The sequence below is a fragment of the Cyphomyrmex costatus genome, unplaced genomic scaffold (genome assembly GCF_001594065.2).
Source record: "Cyphomyrmex costatus isolate MS0001 unplaced genomic scaffold, Ccosl1.0 scaffold72, whole genome shotgun sequence".
Classification (NCBI taxonomy): domain Eukaryota; kingdom Metazoa; phylum Arthropoda; class Insecta; order Hymenoptera; family Formicidae; genus Cyphomyrmex; species Cyphomyrmex costatus.
Genome location: NW_017280289.1, coordinates 651,131 through 670,124, shown reverse-complemented (window position 1 = coordinate 670,124; position 18,994 = coordinate 651,131). Strand labels below are relative to the sequence as shown.

Sequence of the window (18,994 nt, the reverse complement as noted above, 5' to 3'; positions counted from 1 at the left end):
ACTTTAACAACTCCCTCCACAGCTCCCACATGGACCACCAAAATTCGCCTATCCCATATGGTTTGCACTAAAGTGAAACTTTATGGGATACTCGTGAATGTCTCAGCACGAATCATTAAATTCGAATTAATCTCGCTAGCGCCGTATATCCTTCCGATAAAAGCGTCTGGACGTAATCAACGCCCTTTTTTTTATATCGACGTCACGCGTTGATACGGCAATCTAGATCTGCAGAACGCAATTAGCACATTTAGCGTCGGCGATAATTCCGCAGTTTCGCCCGCAGAATCTACGCTAATGGTTTATCGTAGCTACGCGAAAAGATTCGAAATGAAATCGGCGCGCCAATAATGGTCCGCGTATAATTTAAAATTTTATAACCATTTCGAAAATCGTATTTTAAAGATTTTTATTTTAATTTTTATCTAAAATATATTATCAATTATAGTTTTGCGCTTAAATGATATCTTATTTTTTAAAAAATCTTTTTAAATATTAGTAGATATTTTCTTACGCGAGAATATAAGAATTTTTATATTGAAAAATGTAGGACGGAAAGATCAAGAGACGCGTCTTTTCTGAAAGTGCTATGTTTCAATGTTTACAGAGTGGAAAGCTCAGCGCTGCAGTTGGTATTCCCACTGGATTCTCGTCCGGTGCAGTTAATCTTCCGGGGATTGCAGGTAGTCAAGGAGAAGCGAGTGCTCCTTCGAGATGTGTCAGGAGTCGTCAAGCCAGGCGAATTATTGGCCGTTATGGGCCCTTCAGGTATGATATTATTTGATATATTAGTTAATCTTTCTCACACGTTCAGTTTTCACAACACGCGTGTTACCGCAACTGCATTCGATAATGATACATCTCCTAGAGTATTTTGCAGATAGACAATAAGATATTTAATTCTAAATGATATTTTAAAAGGTTCCTGAGTACTCAGCCAAGAACTCCGTGTTGATGGTAGCGACACCGAATTAATCGGTGGCTTGGCAAAACTGGTAGTTACACACACAAATACGAGTTCATGTCCGTGTGCTCATTTTCGGGCCGAAGACAAGCACACAGACATGGGCTCATGTTTGTGTGGGGTGTATAACGCCTCGCCACGGTAAAAGGCTGAACTAATAGGCGTGGAAAAGTGACTTTTTGACGACAAAATTTTTGTTGCGTGCCATTTCGTTAATATTTGCTTATTTGTGAAAATGTGACTTGCCTCTCGTACTCGTAAAAGTCCCTAAAATGGGCGGAAACTACAGTTATCTTGAAATTTTGTACGTAAAATCGTATATTTCATTCGTTTCATCAGCTATTGAACTATGTTTCTGCCAGAGTATAGGCTCACTTTACGTGTTCTTTACGTTCATTTACTAACTGCGACTATTAAAGGAGGAAAGGACAGTTTTCGCCCATTTTTACAAGTGTTTTTAAGCGATCTCGTCATTTACATTTATCCAAATTGTTTTTATTTACAAGTGGCATGCAACAAAGATTAATGTACATTTCTCGCCTATCACAATTCCAACATGGCCGTCGCGACTACTCAGGAGCCTTAATAAATTTTCATATTTATCCGAATACGCAGAAAGAACGATTTTACTGAAGTATCTAAGAATGTAAATACAGATCTAAAAATGCATTATCAAAATAGATATAATTATAACAGAAAATACAAGCATAATGAACAATACTACAGAAAAATTAGTAATCATTTCTAGCAAACAATTTAAACGTCTTGCATAGTAATAATTAATCCAACAAATTATTTTCAAATTTGTATTAAGCTAAATTTTTAAATCAATAAAATCGTTTTTTTTTTTCGTATCTAATGTATACAAATTAATTAACAACAGTGGGAATGTTCGTTAAATTCTGACGAGTATAAAACATTTCCGAAAATAGCCACGTAAAATTACGTCGTATACCAGTATACCTACATCACATCGGTTAAAACGTTAATGACAAAAAACATACAGCTTCGCGTTTATTCTGTACCATTACATTTCCGTAATGATCCTACTTTTTCGTCTCGTTCCATCCCTTCGATGATCCAACGTAATTGCGCGGCTTCTCGAATACTCTTTCGCGTTTCACATTATTTCTTGCGTATCTTAATCACACGGTGTTGTACGGACGTCGCACGGAATTAAGTCTGCGTTTCTATCTTTAACCGCTTTTATGCGCGGCGGCGGCGAAATATACACCAGCCCGGCAATTTCGTTCGGCTGGAATATTTATCACTGCACGGCGAGAAAGTCCGTTTCGACGCATCGTGCGCCACATACAAAATCCAGTCGAACGAATCCAGAATCACCGACCATTTAATTATTTCGACGTTAAATTCTGGCATTCCTAATACAGAGAGACAAAATTAAATCTTTATGACACGATTAAAGATGAACTCACGAGTTTCAATGGCATTTTAATAAGAAAAAATTCTCTGAGTGTGCAAACACATTTATAATATTATAGCAATTACATTAATCCTACATTTTAGATCGCGCAACGAATAATATACTTGTTTTTAACAATTCTGTAATTTATCTTACTTCGAGCGTCTAAAAATATTTGTAAATCTACTGTTTCATCGACCTGGATCGAAACAGTTCGAATATTCGAAGATCGCGTATCTGAGAATTTATTGATTTTACAAATAGCAGAAATGAGAATTTAACGTTTTAAGCAACTTACATAAAGATACAGAGAACCAAAAACTATTAAGATTTTAATGGTATGTTATAGCTAGAAGTTTTCAAATATTGCTCGCGATGCATAGACAGAATCACCTTTTCTCGTCAGGGAAGGGATAGATAAGTAAAAAATTGTAGATTTTCAAATCAGCGAAGGTTATTAGTCCACCGATAATTTATACGGCTTTACATAAGGATTTTCGCGCGCGTAAGATACGCCTAACACGCGATACGTGAAAGATATATTCACTGAAATATACAACGAGTTTACATGACAGCATACGGAGGCGCTAAATTTTTGTCTGGCATATTTGTTACGCAGGCTGTGGTAAAACAACACTGCTGAACTGTTTGTCCGGCCGTGTTGGCGTGGACGGCGGTGAGATCTGGCTGAATCGCGAGAGGCTCACCAAACGGTGGCGCAGAAGAATCTGCTACGTACAACAGCAGGATATTTTTTTCCCTGATCTCACCTTACGGCAGACACTTGAGGTAAGTTCAGAGAGATTATCATATTATAACAGGGAACTGTAATCTAATTATGGGCGCACGATACACAGTTATTTTTATATTTTGACGTTTCGCTTTTTATATTTATAAATTCAATGATTTATTAGTTGAAGATAAGTGTCAGGGTATTTTGTACTGATTTTAAAATAAATTGAAAAGCGAGTTGAAAAGTCAAACTTTTTATTTAAAAAACGCGCGAGGGAGTAAGGTATTGTGCCACTTTTAAATTCAAATTATGTATGTTATAGGTACTGTATATTATACATCATGTTAATGAAATATTTTGACACTACATTTACTTATGGTATTATGCATTTAATATTTGACTGTGCGCGCTGATGATTCAGTCTATAGATCGCTACTGTGCGCCCCGCTAACTTTTGTATACATATAAATAAACGATGAAACCAAATCGGTCAACGGTACGTCGATACAAAGCTGATCGTGATGAGAAGATAAAAATAATTTATTTGTATGCACAAAACTTAGAGGAGGTGTGTGTCTCAATAGAATTACTTATAGAAAAACTTACAGAATCTAGCGCAACGATAGAAATGAGACAGTGCTGTGGATGCATTTCTGTATACCAGTATCCAGGAATAAGAGAACAAAACGTATAGAAACGAGCGTAGCATTTCCTCGTTTTCCACGAAAATCCCGGCATCAAACGTGCCAGAGCGTGCCTTCCATTCGATATTCGTCACGACCCACGCGCCAAGTAAGCAGGAATTAGGAGGACACCCTGTACCGTCAAAGATCGCGGGGAATGCAAATTCGGGCTAGGAGCCAATGTGCCCCGTTGCACTTGGGGGATTTAAGAGGTCTGGGCGGAAAACGGACGCGGACAGATACGCGCTTTGTCGCTTTATAGCCGCTCTAATCGAATAAACATGCCGCTACGCACACGCGCGCGTGCACCTGTGCGTCGCGAGTCATTGCGAATCGGGAGACAGAGAGTCTCGTAATAAGGTGAACCGAAAGACTGTAGGTGTGCTCTCCGTCACTGTACAATCTGAAATGCTTTGAAGTGTTCTTCGATTGATTAATTCGTACGGATTCTTTCTTCTGATTGGCTTCAAGGTATTCGTGGTAAGATTACCCTTGACCGTACCCTATTTAATTTCAGAAACATGTTGGGAGTGTTTTCATTTTCCGTATACATTTACTAATTGAAAACAATTTCTTTGAAGGAATGAAGATTGTCAAAAATATCATGATAATTAAATAATGTCGATTATTTTTCAATTATTCTTCGAGATAATCGGCGAAGTTGTGATATATAAAATAACATGTAAGGAAGAAAAAAATCTCATCTTTTGAGGCAATTATGATAATATTAAACTAGAAAGAATAATTAACGTCTCAAAATAAAATGTAGACAGACAAATAGGTACATATTGATTCCATATTTCCGGATAAAGTATCCGTTTAAAAATACATTGTTTCGTAAGTTCAAAATGTAACGGTACAACGAATGAATATATTCATATACCGAAGAACGTTTAACAATGAGAGATTGCATACAGCTTAAATTCAAATACCCGAGGTTTGTTTGCCTGTCGTCATCGCGCAGCCGCGCATTGAGAGCGAGTGTAAATAATTTAAATTCGATCAATCGGTCGAACATTCGAAACCGAGTTTAAAACAATCCTGTTCTACGTCTTGTCGGGGCAAAACTTTTTCAACAAAACATCTGAATAAAGATGGATAGATACAGATATTGCTATTTACTGTAAAGCTCTACACTTGTCGAGAATAATTTAACAAGATTTTCTCTCAAACGCTAAAACATTGCAAAAATTGTAAAAATTGTTTACGACATGAGATGTTTATACACTTTTAGAAACCGAGCAAAATTGAATAATGAAAAAAAATAGAGAGAGAGAAAGCAAATCAATATTAGAATTAGAACCAGAGTTCGATCTTGTCCCGCTTAATAAATAACCGCTTTCTCTCTCTCTCTCTCTCTCTCTCTCTTTTTCTCTTCCCTACAAAGTAAATATAAATATTGTTACAAAAGATACGCAATACAGTTGATATAAACTGGAGACGTAAAACGCAAGAGACAAAGGTGAAGTAAAAATAAAATGAATTAGAGAAAGAAATAGAAGTATCACGTGCACAACGCCCACTCTCGCGCGCGCGTACCTACGCGGCACGCGCGTGTCACACGCATAGCGATACACGCGCTCTCGCAACGAACCGTCCGTTCGTCTAGCCGCGACCGTTAGCGTGGAACAGCGGCTCGCGGAGTTGGGAGGGGGGATCGTATCTCTCGCGGTGACGTCATAACTCGGTCAGTGAACCGCCCGAGAGCTCCGCGGCGTGCGTCTTACGGTTTCGAAAACATTTGGCGCCGCCTCTACACGCGCGCATACCGCGCGTGCACACGGCGCGCGCTGTTTAGAGAGAGGTAAAACCGCGGTGTAGTTCCTTTCAACGGGATGACACTTTCTCTATCCCGGAGGCCTCCTCTCCTCTGCCTTCTTTTCTAGCCGCTTCCTCTCCCTTTCCGCACAACGGTCTCTCGCTTCTGTTGTCTACCATAGAATTGTGTTTTCCATTCAACGGCGGACAAACCTAAAGTTCGAGGCTGATTTCTCTTCGGGGACCATCGTACAACTTTTTGTAAGGTAACGCGTCTTTTAATATCTTGCGGATCGATGACCTCTCTCGAGCGAGTTGATTCTTTGATATAAATGAAAGCAGTGAAAAATTGCGCGAAAATCATCTTACTATTAGTATTTGTGTAAATGTATTAATTTAGAAGATTTGTGAGAAGTAATATCGTTGCTCACACATTTTTCTAAATCATGCTTATGATTTCGTGCATATTTAGTTTTTTTTTTTATTAAGAAACGATTCTTATATCTTGTCCGTATATTTTATTCACAATTTTTGAAATTGTGACAAAATTGCAAAATGATTTTATTTAATTACGCCAATGTAATCTAATTTTAATCTTATTAAAACGGAAAGAAAAGAAAAGAAAGATTGTGTCCGAAGTTAAGCAAGAGATAAGAAGATCGTGCTAACTGTCCTCATTCTTAAAGCTCGACCTCGTCAAAAGGTCCTTTCGTTTCAAAGACGGGAATGTAAACGGTTGAAACAGAAGAAGAGGTTCACTTTTCCGCGGTCCGGTTCCACAGTCCGGGTATCGTCGTTATCTTTATTTAGACATAACTGTGTTCCCGGCGAGCACAATATCATCGGCCGCACTTTCTCTCTCCGCATAACGGGGCCCCCTCTTGTGTAACGGCACGAGGAGAATGGACGTTGAGAAACGGCACGTCGTCATCTCGGCCGGTCTCTATATCCGTACGTGTTGCCGCGGTTGATTGTGATATAAAGGGCGATCCGTAACATCATCGCACATCAAGTCGCGCGACGACACATTCTTGGACGCGTATACGAAATTGACGCGTTTGCGTCGCGGAAAATTTCACGGGACAGTTCTTTACCCCAAATGTTTTAGCGTCCCCACGCAGCCCAATTATATTCCTATAACTATACATGCTGATTTAAATCGATATTTTATCGAGGGAATATCTCGTGAAGGTAAATGTATAATGGAAGATGAGGCTTTTATCCATTTTACTCTGTTGCCAAAATATAATCAGTGAAAAATGTTAAATTTTTCAACGTTTATAATAAATTGTAAAAGTGGCATACATGGAACATAAATTGAATATGTATCTTTTTGTGTATATAACGGAACAATGTAGCCATTGTTTAACATTGTGCCAATTTTTTTCGCCAATGAGGAAATGACAGAGTTCGATTTAAAATAACATAATTAATCGCCGTGAAAAGGCTTGAATCGAATCAATCTAATTTCAAAAAGATTAAGATAAGATCACTTTGAAGATGAATTATCGATTTATTCCGAGATTATTCCAATTGACGAGACGAAAGAATTTGTCGCATCAGGTGACATTTTAATCCTTTCCGTCAAATTAAATATTTAAAAATCGAATTTAAATGCAATTGTCATGTTTTAATTTGAAAAATATATTAATCGCATGTTTGTTCTTTAGCACCTGTCGAACCGTAAGACAAAGTGATTTACGCAATGCTCATGCAAGTACTCTTGAATTAACTAATTTTCAGACATCCTTCCGAGGTAAAAACAGCCCGCGGTTTCGCAATCGACGCGTCATCGTAATTGACTTAACGATCGGCTTGTGACGGGCGCGCCCCCGGCGCGGCGCGTTAGAGCCGACCGGAGTAATAATAGTACAAAGTGGCCTGGATATATTACGAAACGGAAATGCATCCACCAGCCGCGATGCACTGCGCTGAGGCGCGGCATGGTTTTGTTTACGTTGCTGTTTTAATGCGCGCGTTTACGCGGCTCGTCAGAGCGCGCGTAAACCGATCGCGCGGTCGCGCGACTACGTCACGCGTTTTGTATCCCATCGTATAATTTTGCAGTACCAAGCGAGGCTGAGGCTTCCGGACACCCTCTCGCACTCCCAGAAGATGCAGTGCGTGGACCACATCATCGAGGTCCTCGACCTCGCGAGCTGCCAAGACACCAGTGAGTATGACGGCGCGCGCCGTAAAGCCGAAGGATCGATGTCAAGCCGCGACGCTTTTAGACTCTGCGGCCACGCGATTCGGTACTACGAGCCGAGGATTCCACCTGTCGTAATTCATTCGATTTCTTCGTAAAATACGTTTGCGCGTATATACACGTCTACGATACGTAAACAACGGTGGCCCGCGATTCCATGTGCAGCGTTAGAAGCGCGCTCGATCAAGATTCATCGTGTAGCTCTGGATAGTGAATGTCATTAAATTCAGTTTTACGTGATTTTCGGGAACTTGCATTTATCGACGCTTTAACAGCTTTAACTGCACGATGTTCATGTCTGGGTGACGCGTGAGTTCCCATACAAAGACCCGCCTCGTTATTCATTTGCAGGTAACGGTTTTATTTATCTGGGGCTAGAAATAATGTTAGTAAATTTTTTAAAAATATTTAAACACTATCATGAAACATTAGTAAAATCATACATTACATTCACTAAAAATAGAATTGTTTAGATCACTTTAGTCCTTTTTATTCACTTTATACCCGCTATAAAATTTGATATACATTTCGAGTTTTCGCATTACAACTATATAAATATAATTAGCCCCCCGACTTTTCAATGTTTAACACTGACCGTAGCCCAAACCGAGGCAGAGGTGAATCGTGTTATCTGCGACTGGCTCTTATTGTTATCGTCACTGTGACTCTCCGTTTTGGTCTAACATTTTGATTGACAGTTTCCGTGATCACGAATATCGAACCGTCCGAGCATCAAGCAGTTATGGGCGCGTTATCGAAATATGTGGGAAAAACGAGCCAAGTAATATACAGGCTGACCTACATGCATGTCTCGCGCTTCACGTACGTCGTGAGATTCTCAGAATGATTCGTCGTTAACGAGAAAATTGGACAAGACATCATTTCTCAAAATAATATACATCTTTCGTTAACGAGCAAATTGGATTGGACGTCGCTTCTTAATGTTCCGAAGTTAGACAGCTATTGGCAATTGAGCGTTAAATCCGCAAGAAGCGAGAAGAAAAAAAACCCGCTGAATCTTAATTAGATCTTGAAGAATAAGATCTTATCCGTTAATGACTCCAAATTGTATTTTGCAGACATTCTTTTTACATTCAATCGCTCATTAAAATAACTGCCTTTGTCAAAGTAAAGCCTCTCGGCAGCTTAATTGATCTCAGAGTCTTACTCGAATAACGTAAACGCGAATTTACGGTCATCTCGTGTCGTCTGACTCAGCCACGCATAAAAACGTCGAATGTAGCGGAAGCGTGGTGACATTTTCCGGAATATCAACGAGGGAAAGTTCGCGTATCTCTGGCTGCCGCAGAGCGCCGGGCTCATTGTCGGTCGGTTGATAAACGGTTTCCTCGATCGTTAACCCCCGGGCTCCTCGAGCGCTGAACGCGACCGCCTCGCATGTGACGTAAAATATTATTCCCCGCACACAATTATACGTTCGTTTCTCTTCCTGTGCCCCGAAGGCGTGAGCGACCGACGGCGGCGGCAGCGGCGACGAAGTTTAATAATTTACCACGCGTCAGAGATCACGCGCCCCGCGTCTCGTTTAATAGTTCCAGCTGGCATTGGCAAATCCGAAATATCGGCACCGAGAATGTCGGACGCCAACGCCACCGAGGGAAAGGGAAAGATCCAATGGGAAAACCATTTATCCTTATTGTTTCAGCGGTGGATTTTTCATCGATATCTGCTCGTGATTCTGTTATTTGCGACTACGCGGACGTAGGTTCGCATGCTAATAAAACGCCTTTGACGCTTTATTGTCTGAGATCATACATACGCGTCGTATCTTCTGAACCTCTCTAAGTTAAATACCCCTTTTTTCCTCCGCCTCGGTAAAATGCGTGACATGGTAATTACGATCGCCTACATTTTCAATATCTTTCGTATGACGGATCTCCGCGTATCTTGTTGCTTAGTCGAGTACTATTTTCGTGTATTATTCACTCCGTTGGTAGTGCAATCGCGTATAGAAAACAGTGCGCATTAATTCCACGCGAAAATACTTAACCGTTCGCAATTGTATTACGCCTGCACGTTTTAAGACATATTTCTTTGTTATATCATAATCGTGTGTTCAATGATATAAATTGACGATAATATAAAATGATTTCTTCAATTTCCTAATTGATAAATTCCAAAGATTAATTTTTATATTTTTTATATTATTTAAATGATATTGTTTGTAATTTAACATATTTCTTTAATGTATAAAGAGTAATGATGTATTTCTTATGTAGTTATTGGAGATTATTCGAAACGGGGAATTTCCGGTGGTGAAAAGAAGAGGACAAGTATAGCTTGCGAATTACTCACGAATCCATCATTAATGCTACTTGATGTAAGACTTTCCTACATTTTTTCTTTGTAAACTAGATGCATGTGTTTAAAGTTTTATTATATTTATGCCTAATTGATTTAATAATTGTTATATTATATCAGTTTTACAGAAAGTATATTTATATTCACATATTCTATTTTCATAATATAATATAATTATTTTTAAATGTTAACCAATCGGATAAAATTATTATACAAAATTTAAATAACTTATGGAAACTTATGTAGAAACTTACAAACTTTATATAAATCTAACTATAAAATGAATAATGTAGGATTGAAAATTTTTCAATTCTTTTGTCCGCGAATCTAAAATTTTGTGATAATAAGGAATTGTAATAAAGAAAATTCTTCGAATATATATAAAATATATTCAATATTACGGATCTGCATATCATACAATTTATAAATTAAAAAATAAATGATAGAATAAATAATGATTTAATTTTCCACGTAAAGTTTGATTTAATAAAAATGTTTTTATGTTTATTTCTATATCAATGTAGTTAATTTTAGTCTCAGTTTAATTTACTGTTTATTTTTTTCCATTTTTTAGAACCAGAAACATTATGATTGCATTGCAAATTTATAAAATCTTTTATCTTTCAGGAACCTACGAGCGGACTCGACTCACATTCGGCACAGGCATTGATCTCGCGGTTGAAGAAATATGCTGAACAGGAGGGTAAAAGTATTGTGGTGACGGTACACCAACCTAGTTCCAGGATGTTCCACAGTTTTAGCAAGCTTCTCCTGTTGAGTAACGGTCAGGTGGCGTACTATGGACCGACGGCGAATGTCGGTAGATTCTTCTCTACAATAGGACTTACTCTATTGCCACATTACAACCCCGCGGACTTCATTCGTAAGTACATTTTACTATTATATATATAAACTGATTTCGTTGAACTACATATACCTACGAATGAACTTACATACCTAACCACGATTTTTATTTTTCTCTAAATGCGTTTTAAATTCACAAAATTTGTGATCTTCGAAAAAAAAAAATCAGCTCCTATCTATAATTTGTCTAATACATTTTCTACGATATGACTTTTTTTCTTATATAATTACATAAATTCTATGTATACATATATGTGTCACAAAAAATAATATATATTTTGCAAAAGAATTAAAAGATATATCTATAAAAATAAAATTATAATAATATGTAGGTACATATTCTATATTTGTTTATTTAATGTCAATATCATGTTTAACATTACATGGCATAAGTAGTGTTTTTTAATGCAACAAATATACATACGGTTTGAAAATAAAAGTAATACACTTTCCTTAAATGTGCTTTTCATTATTATCGAAACAAGTAATTTTCTGTTTGTAAATATATGAATATATATACACTTAATACTGTCACAAACTGTCTATTTTTTTAAATAACTGCGCTGGTGAAATGCCGCGGGAAACGGTTGTTCACGTGAATTGATTAGAGTCGATTGAGAAGAGAGCTCGGTGTTGTACGAAACGCTTCTGTTTCAGTGGAACAAATAAAGGGGCCAGAGGAAGTTCGAAATGGCATCGTTACCGCAGCGAGAGCTGCAAGACAGGGACCTGACTGCCCACCGGAACTTCGCCCGGAGTATAATCCCAGCCAACATCCGCTCTGCGACCATCTCATCCATTATCCGGAGCACCACATCAGCCACAACGGTATTATATAGTATGCACTTCGCCATGCGATATATGTATTTAAATATATGCACATCTAGACTTTCTCCTGGACCGCAGACAGACCGTTACGACTCCGATGTGTCCATTTAAAGCGCACACTTGCTCAAAGATCGAGTGTTACGTTCGACTTACGGTAAACCCTAGAAGGGCCGCTTTATGAACTACTAAGATAGATAACTTGACTGAATCTGTCTATTGAATGTTCAGAGTCAAGTCTTTAACTCATGAAGCGTAGAGTCCTAGATATATAAGAGAAGCGCGATCGATATTAAGCATCCTGATTGGCGTAGTGGCCAATCATGAGATTTATTTATTGGTATTAAAAATGGTTGAGACGAATAGGTGATGGACTTCAATCTGTCTGTAAAAGATGCCATTTTTAATACGTTTTCTGACCGATCGCGCTTCTCTTATACCTCTAATAAAGACTCTAGTAAAGCGCCATGGGGCATACTGATTCCTAAGAGTTATTTATCTTTCCACGCTTGATGGTGTAATTAATACATATATCCATGGACGGTTTCGAAATAGTTTAGAATCATTTCAATTCAATTTTTGATAATACATATTAAACGAGGTTAGATAAAAATCGCTATTTTTTAAACGAATGATGTTAAAAAATTTGACAAATCTAAATTGGAATAAGAAAAACAAAATATTCTTTTTCTCTACATTTAATATTAAATACTAAAAAAGTTAAAACTAAAGTTGCCAAAAATAAATATAATAGGTGCGGGACTTTCTAAGGCAAATGTATAACTTTTCTATTTATCATAAAAAATTTGTAAATGAGAACCAGTTTTATACACGCGCGCATTAATAGTACTTATTTAACTACTTTTCAATATTTCTAAATTTTTTGATATTCTTAATATTAATAGAATTATGTCAGAGGCCGTTAATAACGAAGAATTATTTCTATAAAGAAAATCCAACATGATAGAAAAAAATTGTAGATAATAAAATATTACATAAAAATTTATGTAAATAATTAAATAATAAAAACTTGTTAGGATTAATCATGATAAAAAAAACTGCAATGTTTATATATATATATATATATATATACGATAGAAAAGCGAAATTATGAAATTATTTTCATCGAGTTCTTCTTTCAACTGTATATCTCTACCTATCTGTGTATTTATCGACGATGCAATTCTCACAAAGCTACTCTAAACACCCATTTCCCGATGGTTTACAGTGAAGGAAGACGAAGGCCGTACACTATGGTTGGATACACAAAGCCACGCCAGTAGCAGCGCGAGTTCTGCTGATGACGACTATTCCTGGCAATGGCCCACTAGTTTCTGGTCGCAGTTCAAAGTGAGTATGCCCTACGAATGTTTGCAGCAATTACCGAATACAATGCCATTCTACTCGCTTAAGCATTCTTTACCACGTTCGACGCTACACTATTCCGTTTATAGAAGGTGGAAAACGATAAATAAATAAATAATTCTTTTTTTAAAGGTATATTATAAGTGTATTATTATTAATATATCATATTTAATGTCAAGTAAAAACATTGTATAAGAAATCAATATAAAAATATAGTAATATAAACAAATAGAATTAAAAAACCATCTTTTTTACAAGAAAAGATATAATTAGAAAAAAAAAATTTTCTTATCTATTCACATATTATTTATATTATAATCTATTCATTTTTTGAAACTGAACTCATTGATATCCTTTCAATTATTTATGACGTTAACTCAATGTATAATTCTTGAAGCAGTTTATTTTCATTTTGAGTCTTATTAACATCTGGAAACTGGCATAGTAGGTCTTGGACGTTCCAAGCGGACATTTCAACGTAATTATTCATAATTCCTAAAGTATATCCTTTGCGACGGATGAAAGTGTAGCCGCTACAGTCAGACTAATTCTTCAAGTCAGATCACACGACGCATACTCACCGCAAAAGAAAAAAGCGAATCGGCATACTCCGTGTTATTCATCGCGGTGCCGATTAACGAATGCATCTAGACTAATGTGTACCGGTTTACCTATTCGTGGAGGACGCGTCATCGATCATGTTGTAGGTGGATCGCGACATCATCGAGACTCTCACATACGCAAGAGAGATAGAAAAAGGGGAGCGCGCACGCATATAAATGTTACGGGAAAGAAGAAGACCGACCGAGCATAAAGAGAAGAACTAGGACGCGTTTGCACGATTTGCCATATCCGGATAATTACTGCGCGACCGGTATACCCGTTCGTAATCGCACTTTACGTACGAATACGAACGCCGCGTCACTTGCATCACTTTTACTTGGCAGAACCACGCGTTCTTCGCGGCCTACCAGTGGCACTCCACTACCTCTTATCGTCGTGAGAAAGAAAAAGTTAGAGCGTTCAAGGTCCAATAGTATATTAGCGATATTTATTGAACTAGGAGACATGGAACATAAATTTCGTTCTCTTTGTTCGTTGACCTGGCGGACATCGTAAAACAACAAGTAATATCGAAAACTAGCCTTTCATGCGATGTCCGAGACACTCTGTATGTATCACAGTTATTGTTTAAAAAGACCTTCGAAATCATTGTGAAACTTTGCGTTCTATTTTCTCACGGACGCTGATATAATCGAGTCATTCTGAAGATATTAATCTGTCTATGTTGTATATTGATATGTATTATTATAAAATTGATGTATCGTGAAATAATCCATATATATATATATATCTTAATTTTACATGTTACAATTTTATACGTTACATAGCTCGAACATTATCCTAAGTTTTTACCAAAAACTTTTATGCACATGATAAGAATCATACAAATGAATCTTTAACGTATTTTGTTAGCAACTTGGTGCAAATTCATAACAAAATTTCACAAAAACCTGCGTCTATTTGTACAAACGAAATGTTCTCCTTTAATTTCAGGTATTATCGGAAAGAAATTTTCAAGAGGCACGACCACGAATGTTGTCGCGTCTTCACTGGTTGCAAACGGTAATTCTCGGGCTTCTAACTGGACTTTTATGGCTGGGTCTTCCCAGAACTGAAGCAGCCATTCATGATATTCAGGGGTGGATGTTCTTCAGCAACACATACTGGATGCTTTTTGCACATTTTGGAGCACTCACTAGCTGTGAGTTAGATTTAATTCTCATTTACGTTTTCATAATTGAAAGTTAGAACTAAAAAAAATTTCATTACAAAGAGGAAATATCTATTGTCGAGGCTAGATTGATTATCTCGATAATACCTGCATTAATTAGACATTTAAACGAAACAAAGTTATAAAATATTAAATTTGTAGCAAGCCGACAAAATAGTTTTGGGTTACACACGAAAATATAATTTTGTAGATTTTTTAAATTAACAATTAAAATATTTATTTGCAAATTAAGTTTGAAGCATACGATCATAAAAACTTGTTTTCGGTTAATGAAATTCATTCTCTTAGAACTTTTTTTTTATTAATTACTTTAACTTTATTTTAAAATGCTTGAAAAGCAGATGGAATTGATTGAATAATTGGGCTTTATTATAACGTATTTAATCAAGCGTATTCAATAAGGCTCACTTTTATCACAAGAGATCAGAGAATGTTCGATCAAGAATTAGCACGTGTGGAATGCCAGACGAAATACGTGCTCTATAAAAGTAGTCTTTAAATTCATGTTTCTTTGATAATTAGTGCGCAGACACAAATATATGCATGTAAAATAATAAACTAAATACGGATGAGAACATGCCGTAACGGTGTCAAACTTGATCTTGGATGCTTCTAATATAATTTTGTGTGAATTTATATACTACGTATGTAGATTCTTAAATGCGCGCCGAAATTTTTTTCAGACTTACAACGCAAACTCTAATAAACTACCGCAGTACTATCATGAGTTAAATTAACTAACAATCTAACAATTTTGATGTTCATAGCATCTTAATAATGTTGAATGAAAAATTTTTCGGCACTCATTTAAGAATCTACATACGTAGTACATAAATTCACACGAAATTATATTAGAAGCTCCAAGACATTCCAAGATCCAGCTTGACCATTATGACATGGTATTTAGTTTAAAACTCTCACGATCCAATAAAATTTGATAAAATAATAAATATGCCTCTTTTTTTACAAAATGACATAAAATCGAGAAAAGTGCTCGAATATATAATGAGATAATAAATTGAGATATTGGTTGAAACGCGTTTCTCGTATATATAATTTGTATAAAATTTAATTAAATTTTAGATAAAATCATCTTAGACAAATTAAAACTCGGACACACGTCAATTATCGTGCAATTCATTTAGAAATAAATATACGAAAAATTCTTACTAAGTTTGAGATTCTGTCATGGTTTTAATCTTTTATTCCGCGGAAAGCGAGACAGTCCGAAATGAAGCGTTAAATGCATCGCTCTTGATGGGTTAATTGTAAAACCGATTTTAATATTATCCCCAACTTGTTATAATCAACGCGCGACGTGTTCACCCTACATAAATTCTATTCGGGGATGATTCTGAAAATAATGCACGGTGACAATATTTTTCCAGTTCCCCCGGAGCGTGAGGTGATCAACAAGGAACGCCTGTCAGGATCCTATCGGCTCTCAGCCTACTACCTGGCGAAGATGGTAGGCGAGCTGCCGTTAACGATAACGCTGCCCGCAGTCTACCATGTGATTAGTTATCCGATGTTGGGCTTCCATAATATAGCAGTCTTCATCACGCTGCTCGCGTTCTTGCTACTCAATACTGTAGTCGCACAGGTATGCAATTTCCTGTTTGATCGTATCCAATATTAGATATCGGATAAATGATCCTTTTATGTCATTTCGAAACAAAAACTTTAATTCAGAATAGAATATAAGAGACTTTTGGCTTTGATTGATTTATGCATCAAAATATTCCATTCAATTAGATACAATGAAACGTTGAACTGAATCGAAATTCGTGAATAAACAATGATTAATATGTACAACATAATGGGAAATTTGATAATTATCTATACCTATACGCGCGCGCGCGCGCGCGCAAGATAATCATATCCACAAAGATTGATAAATATCAGAATTTTACTTTTATTGACATGTACTATCATAAGAATATCAATATCGATTTGGACAATGCTCGGATATTGGATTGAAATTCGCAGAAGCATATCAATCAGCTCTCCAATAATTGTGTAATTAACTCTCAGAATGTAATACAATTTTTATCATCATAACGTCGGTCTATCAGATAATTCTTTCAATTATCGCTTATGGAAAAGCGATAAAAAATTTGATTTTAATCCTTACTTTTCTAGAGAAATGTAATATGAAAATATTTGTTAAAGTGAAGGAAATTTTAAATATCAAACCAATACGTTAAATATAGTTACAGTCAATAAAAATCAAAAATTTATTATTTTACATCAAAATTTTTGGCACATATTTGTTTTAAAATAATATAAAATAATTTAGCATTTTATTAAAATATATCAACAGATACCAACTATATATGGTGTCTTTTGCTACTTTTACGAAAAAAAGATGTAAAATTATAAATTGAATTAAAAAATATAGCTATTTGTCACTCTCAAAAAGCTAGTCATAAAATCAAAAGAAACTACTATTGTCAACACATCATTTAATACAATATTATCTAGCTATCAAAACTCACATAAGAACATAAGTTACTTTTATTTGAAACTCGTAATGTAAGCGATATTTATTCCTCATATAATATAAAATACCCAATAATCGTTTATATCGGAAATAATATACGTAATCGATAATCGCAGCTATGTTTTATTACTATTTTTACATTATTGAAAAGTGTTAAATATATATATAGGCGCTTTCAAGCGCTTTCGGTTTATCTCGAGCCGAGATTGGAAATTTGCATCAAAATACACAAGAGTATATATAATACTTCAACCATTCTCGAAAGCTATCGATCAGGTGGAGAGAGATGGCCGGTCATTCAACCGTTCGACATAAGTCGGTTTTATTGCGTCCAGCTCCTCAATTTCGTGATGTTTTACAGAGTGTCGGATTTTTTGTGGGCGCTTGCTGCGAAGATCTGCAGGTGGGCATCACCGTGTCCGCGCTCTATACACTCTCGACGCAGCTTCTAGGCGGTTATTTGGCGACGTCGGTCCCACCATGGTTAGCGTGGGCTAGGTACATCAGTATGATGCATTATGCCTATCAAAATATGCAGATTCTGGAGTTCGGCGTCGGCGAACCAATTGCGTAAGATTATATTTTTTATTTGTATATTGTGTGTTGTTATGTCTGTTTTTTTCATATTATAATAAACATTTTATTTTACGGAAATGAATATTCTTTTGAACGTAAGAGCAGGAAAGAAATGTATCACAAATAATTGTAAAATTTGGTAAATTTCGAAAATGATAATCATAATTTTACGATGATATAAAGAATTTACAAGAAAATTATTGTTTCTTTTTCGAAGAAAAACATTCAAGTAAAAAACAATCTTTTAAACATGATTTACAAAAAATAAATGTATAGATATATGAAACAAAATACACAAAATTATACGTACGCAATTAAAGTTATAGTCTTTGATTGATTGAGTAATCAGGAATTATTGAATTTTAATGATGTAAAAATAAGATAAAAAATCATCTTTTGAATAATTTTTTGTACAACAGATGCTCGCTGCCAAGTAAATTCGCCGAGTGCAGAAACGGCACGACGATACCCGTTTTCGCGATTTTGGAGAGTCAAGGCGGGGTCAAGGGTTCTGGTCTACCATTGTGGGCAAACACAGCAGTGCTACTGGCGTTCCTAATCGTTTTCCGGACCCTGGGTTATCTCGTTCTGCGTTATTATCGTGTACCAAAATGAGCGTGTTGGAAAATACGCAAGTAGCACGCAAATTCTCAACACAACTTTCGCGGATCTTCAGTTTTTTGTTACTACATAGAGTGTTATAGCAACCGCCGTCACTGTCGTTGCTGTCGTGTGTCTCGCCTCTTGTTAAAGAATAAAAACGGTCGCACGCTTCGATGTCATCCCCCGGGAGAATTTTCTCCCAGTGAGCTGTCGAACGTCTGTAAAGTTTTTCTATCTAGTTTGAAAACACGGAGGAGCGACGCGAACGGTTATCACGCGAGTGCGAGCGTTTTCACTTTTCCCGACGTATCGAGCAATGCGACATAAAACACGAGACTGCAATAGACTTGACGAGAACTCTATATATACAT

The 18,994-nt window shown here is 36.4% G+C and overlaps 1 protein-coding gene across 1 annotated transcript; it reads left to right on the top strand.

Moving 5' to 3' along the window:
- Nucleotides 1–719: 719 nt before the first annotated feature.
- E23 (ABC transporter G family member E23) lies at nt 720–18,635 on the top strand. Its single transcript, XM_018548416.1, has 11 exons — nt 720–768; nt 3,007–3,176; nt 7,629–7,734; nt 10,011–10,111; nt 10,720–10,975; nt 11,614–11,784; nt 13,010–13,131; nt 14,704–14,911; nt 16,330–16,544; nt 17,806–18,014; nt 18,440–18,635. The coding sequence occupies exons 1-11, from the start codon at nt 756–758 to the stop codon at nt 18,633–18,635; spliced, it is 1,767 nt and encodes a 588-aa protein (XP_018403918.1). The 5' UTR covers nt 720–755.
- The last annotated feature ends 359 nt before the right edge of the window (nt 18,636–18,994 follow it).

What these genes read in the sequence shown, in the direction of transcription:
- E23 (XM_018548416.1), top strand. An exon ending in CATCATTAATGCTACTTGAT is followed by an intron (nt 10,112 to 10,719) that starts GTAAGACTTTCC and finishes TTTATCTTTCAG; the next exon opens with GAACCTACGAGCGGACTCGA. An exon ending in GGCGTCGGCGAACCAATTGC is followed by an intron (nt 18,015 to 18,439) that starts GTAAGATTATAT and finishes TTTGTACAACAG; the next exon opens with ATGCTCGCTGCCAAGTAAAT.